The following is a 5,078-nucleotide window of genomic DNA, read 5'->3' on the forward strand; positions in this document are numbered from 1 at the left end:
TGAAAGGCTGAAGAGGAAAAAGCAGTAATTGAAGATCATTGTGCAATGAAATAACTGACTAGAGAAAGATCTTTCAGAAAATTCAAAACTCTCAGATATTAAAGTATATAAGACAGAGAAAATAAATGCTGTTAAGCCACCCAGATACGAATTTCATGAGATATCCACTGGTTGTATCCTGGATCACAGAGCTGAGCGAATCTCAGGAGGACATCTGAGTGGGCCCTTTCCTCCAAGACACCTCAGTCTACTTTTTTGAGCAACGAAGTCATGTGCAGGAAGGAGCAGGCCTCCATTTAAAAATGTGATATGTTCTGGAAGAAACTCAGGCCTGGATTAGGGAAATAGGAATGAAAATACAAGTCTCAAACAAAACTTGGCCCAAAGACAGAAAAACAATACGTCCACCTGGACAGCTAACGACAGTGGTATAAAAATTCATCTTGAGGAATACTTTTATCTTCAGGGATATCTTCTAGGTCTTCCACTTGGCTCTTCCTGGGAGACTAGGTAACCTAAAGGTGTGCATGGAGGCATCTCACCAGTGGTTCATTTCCTTAAAAATGATTTTTAGAACATTCTGGTTTGTGTTCCTGCTGTGCTCTCTCCTCAGACATCTCACAAAGCACTTGTCTCTAGCTCCCTTGTGTCCAGGTCTCCTGTGTATGGATTTCATATTACTGTGTATGTGACTTTCACACTGGCGAGAACAGTGCATGAAAGAGAAGACGAGAAAAAGCACAGGATCTTGTGTCCTCCTTCTAAGAAATTCCAGCCCTGTAGAGCACCTGGCAATTTATTGCTCTTTTCCACCAGTTTTTTTTTTTTTTTTTTTTTTTTTTTTTTTTTTTTTTTTTTTTTTTTTTTTTTTTTTTTTTTTTTTTTTTTTTTCTTTTTCTTTTCCAGTAGATGCCTGATACTGAGCAGACAGACCCTCTTTCACCAAGCGCAAGACAGCTATGGTGATCCCCTGGGGTCTGTGCTGGCACTAGCAGCAGTGAATGTGGAAGCAGCATTTTGGGGGCATCAGTACATCTTCACATGGAGACAATTTTGAGGGTGGGCGCCATCTACTTCCTGTTCGCCACAAACCCAATTCCCTCAGGATGCAGGGCTCACTACAGCTGACGGGTCATACTTCTAATGAAATACTCCCTTTATAATAGGATTGTGAAGAAGACAGAGGGGTGCCTATGCTGAAGTTACAAATCTGCTATATTCTAAACCCACAGAAAAGAACAAGCAAGGTGTCATTTCCAATGCCCTTTTTGCTGGACACGTCTGTGTCTAATAACACCCCTGATCTGCAGCTAAATCAATAAACATGTGCATGTACATCCAAAGGCCTGAAAAGTTCCCCAACAAGGTTCTCAGTAAAACTCTATGCACTCAGAGGGTTAACGTGCTATATTAGATACTGCAGATCCTAGCTTGACTGATGAAAACATTCATTGTTTCTATGTTTAAAAAAAAAATTTTTGCAAATTAGCCTTAACCCTTTGAGGACCCTATTAGCAGCAAATTACCATCTTCACAAACACCGAGTGTCATCTCATTCAGTAAAGGGAAATCGCTACAAAGATACCTGAAAAACACACTTTCTGTTCCGCCATTCAAGCATTGAGTGCTAGATAGATCAGATGAAACTGTTTGACATAAATTTTGGGAAAAAAATCTCAGAGTCTCAAAGGGTTAAGCTAGGATTTTGAGTAAAAGGGTCTCATTAAAAGGGCGAGTTGGGGGAGCGAACAGTCTCGGAGGAGCTTGGGGAGTAGTCTTCTGATTCCGAGTTGAGTTCTGGCGGAGCTGGCTGCGCCTTGTACCGGCTCCTCACATCCTGGTTGCGTCTTCGTCGGAAAACCTGCCTCTCCTTATCAAGAGCGGTGGTCTAGCAGGGGCATAAAATGAGAAAGAGGACAATTAGGCCGAAGGAAATGGCAGGAGTAACTCTTTCTAGAACTTTCTGAGGTTGGAAAAATATGCTGGCCATTTGAACCTGTCCATTATGGCTCATTTTTGTTGACAATAGTCTCCACTCTGGAGGAGCCCTCTGCTCCCCCAAATCTAGTTCTTTCGAAGACCTGGTCATGACATCAGCAGGCACAGGAAGGATGGATGATGTCAGGGGTTCCATTTCTCCCCAGCTCTACCCAGACTTCCACTAGATTCACATGTATTATTCTTCATGGCTCCCAGGATAACCAGAGACCCCCTAATAAATGGGAGCCCCAGCCCTGTGGGTGTGCCACGTAGGAATGCCCACCAGCCATATTGGTCAGCTTGCAGTTTAAGACACTGTATAAGAAAGATGAGAAGTGACAAAGTGGTCAGACACAGAAACGAGCTACAAGCTTATTCTGCTCTTTTAGCAGCCCCTCACTCCAAATAACCTTACTAGCTGTTGATGGGGGAATGTGGCCGAATCCCTGGGATAGATTGGTTTAATTTTAATGAAACTAACGTCTGAAATTGAACACTGCCTTGAATGCAATAAAGCCAAGAGAAAACCTGCCTATGAATTTCTCTTTACAAAGTGCATTCTCATTGTCGTTTGTGGCAATTTATGAAGCTGAAATTCAGTGCTGAAGGTATTCCAACTCCTGGTCTCTACGCCTCATTTTCCTGAGGAAACCTTGGATGATCCCCAGGATGCACTATGTGACTGTAGTTCTGGAAGTTATTACGACATCAGAATGAGGAACAGCATGATTTCATCACAGATTTAATGGGTGTGGGGAAGAATGGGGTCATTACAGAGAAACCTTACACAGAAAGTAGAAGAGCAGATACAAAGCCTGAAGAAAAATATAGAACACATATAAAAGTTGAAGGCATCCTTGTTTGAAAGTCCCTCTTTAAAAGGCTGTAGCCTGGAGGTTATTCTGCTTTTAAGAGATTACTTTTCCTCTACAGGGATATATGCCACCATTTTTCCCCTTGAAAATTTACTGTTAGCTTCTTCAAAGAACAGAGATAAATTTATAGGCAGCCTGGTTCTGAGAACAAAGTGAAAACTAAGCCCCTCATACAATTGCGGTATAGCATTAGAGCAATCTTAGATCTAAAATAGGGCAATCAAAGTTCCAAAATGAAGTAATAAAGAGAGAAAGAGAGGCAGCGTGTAGAATCAGCACAGTAAATGGTTTCGTTAGGCTGAACTGCTCTACTTTAAAAACTATCCACACACTGTATAATAGTGTTACAAAGCAATGAGGAGGATAAACTTTAATAATTCGCTTTTTGTCTCTCGAGATTGTTAAAACAATGATTCAATAACTAGTTTGTTGAAAATTCTACCTTTGATTCTTCTACTTGTTGAATATTTAAGGACCCTTGTAGACATAGTTCTTGGCCTTAACAGCTATCAATTTTAGGATATTTTAAGCATCATAAACCCAAATTCCTAACTTCATTTAAAACATTGTAAAGTCACAACACATGGTATTTTGCTTTCAAAGCAAACTGAAAACGTTCTGTTTGTGTAGAGTTGAATGTTTGTGAAAAACAGACGTCTATTTAGTCTGTCTTCCATGAAAAACGCATTCTGCCGTTGATCCAAGAGTAATATAAACTCTTCTCTTGGTCATAAAAATATTTCAATTTCTACCTTCTCAAGAAAGAAAAAAGTTATTGGCATTGGGCTGAATTCTGACTAGTGAACAGAGCAGTCAGATGTGGGAAGAAAAAAATACATTGGGCTTGGGGCCGGAATTTTGTGTTCTGCTCTGTCTATAGCTGGCTGTGTGAGGCATTTATGCTCTTCTCGCATCTGCTAAATATAGAGTAGGATTAATTCCTTCCCACCCTTACAGAGATACTATAGGTTAAAAAAATAAAAATTTAAAAAAAGATGTGCAAATAAATGCTTTCCAATCAGCCAAGACTCCCAGACACATAAAGCAAGTTTTTTATTTAATCTCTTTATAATTTGATGTAAGACATTGTTTTAGAATTAAGTAACTGAAGGTCAGAGGAAAGTAATGCAAAATAAAGATTGCGTTAGAACTCCACTCAAAGTCCTTTCCCTCTATCCTTCCCATTCATTGGCACCTTTTCCTATTTATCTTGTCTCCCACAAACTACTCAATTACTCCAAGTCACACTTTTGGCTTCAGCCACTGAAATGCACCATTTCTCCACAAATACCACAATTCGGTTTATGCAAAAGCTGGTGGCAAAAAATGTTGAGCCCATGCTTGGAAAATTCTACCGCCCTTATTTTCACCTTCATCTCGGCAAATCCTGTTTAGAGCAATCATATTCTCTTCCTTATTTGTCCTTCTGCCTAGAGAACCCTGGCCCTGCTCCTGTTTAAGTGGTCAGTTATGACCAATTCTGTCCATTTGATTAATTAGTAGCTTTCTAAATGGTTACCTTTGTAAATAAACCTTCATATGCAAATGTCCCTGAGCTTCTAGTTGTATGGTTCACCCATATCTTTTTTTTATTTTTTTTGAGAGCTTTTTTGCCATGGGCACATGTGCTCGCCAGACAGACAGAGAGAGAAAAAGAGACAGAAAAGCAAGAAATCAGCCCCCGGGGAGATGGTCACACCACAATCCCTTCTCCTCCATTCTCCTCTCAGGATCCTGGGCAGGCACGCACATGTGCCTGGCGTAAGTTTTAAGCCACCGGGTCCGGGACTCGAAACACATTTGACTACATGGGAGTCCAGAGACATAACCATTATGCTAACTGCTGGTCCCATGGTCCACCCATATCTTCATGGCATTCATTCTCTGGAAACACATCATGGTCATGATCAGATCATGGAATATGGGTATGGTGGTTGTTTCTATTGGTCTTAAGGACTTTAAGAGTTGAAAGAGGATCGAACCAGCAGTTAGCACAATGGCTATGTCATTGGACTCCCATGTACTCGACTGCAGTTCGAGTCCCAGAGCGGGTGGCTTAAAATTCATGCTAGACGTGTGTGCATGCGTGCCCACAATCCCAAAAAAAGAATGGAGGAGAAGGGATTGCGGCGTGGCCATCCCCTGAGGGGTAATTTCTCACTTTCTGTCTCTCTGTCTCACTCTATCTGTCTGACAAGCTTACATGCCCTATAGCAAAACCTT

At 41.0% G+C, this 5,078-nt stretch overlaps 1 protein-coding gene across 3 annotated transcripts in view; it reads right to left on the bottom strand.

Annotated features, from left to right (window-relative positions):
• Positions 1-880: 880 nt before the first annotated feature.
• Positions 881-5,078, bottom strand: part of DCLK1 (doublecortin like kinase 1) — a 387,346-nt gene continuing 383,148 nt past the window's right edge. For 2 of the 3 annotated variants that reach the window (XM_006158451.1, XM_006158453.2), the window contains one exon: positions 881-1,888. In XM_006158451.1, coding sequence (XP_006158513.1) covers positions 1,724-1,888 — 165 coding nt within the window. In that variant the 3' untranslated portion in view covers positions 881-1,723. The remainder of the gene's footprint in view (positions 1,889-5,078) is intronic. The other variant, XM_006158452.3, reaches the window with a different exon arrangement.

This window comes from Tupaia chinensis, unplaced genomic scaffold (assembly GCF_000334495.1).
Source record: "Tupaia chinensis unplaced genomic scaffold, TupChi_1.0 Scaffold000597_1, whole genome shotgun sequence".
Taxonomy (NCBI): Eukaryota; Metazoa; Chordata; class Mammalia; order Scandentia; family Tupaiidae; genus Tupaia; species Tupaia belangeri.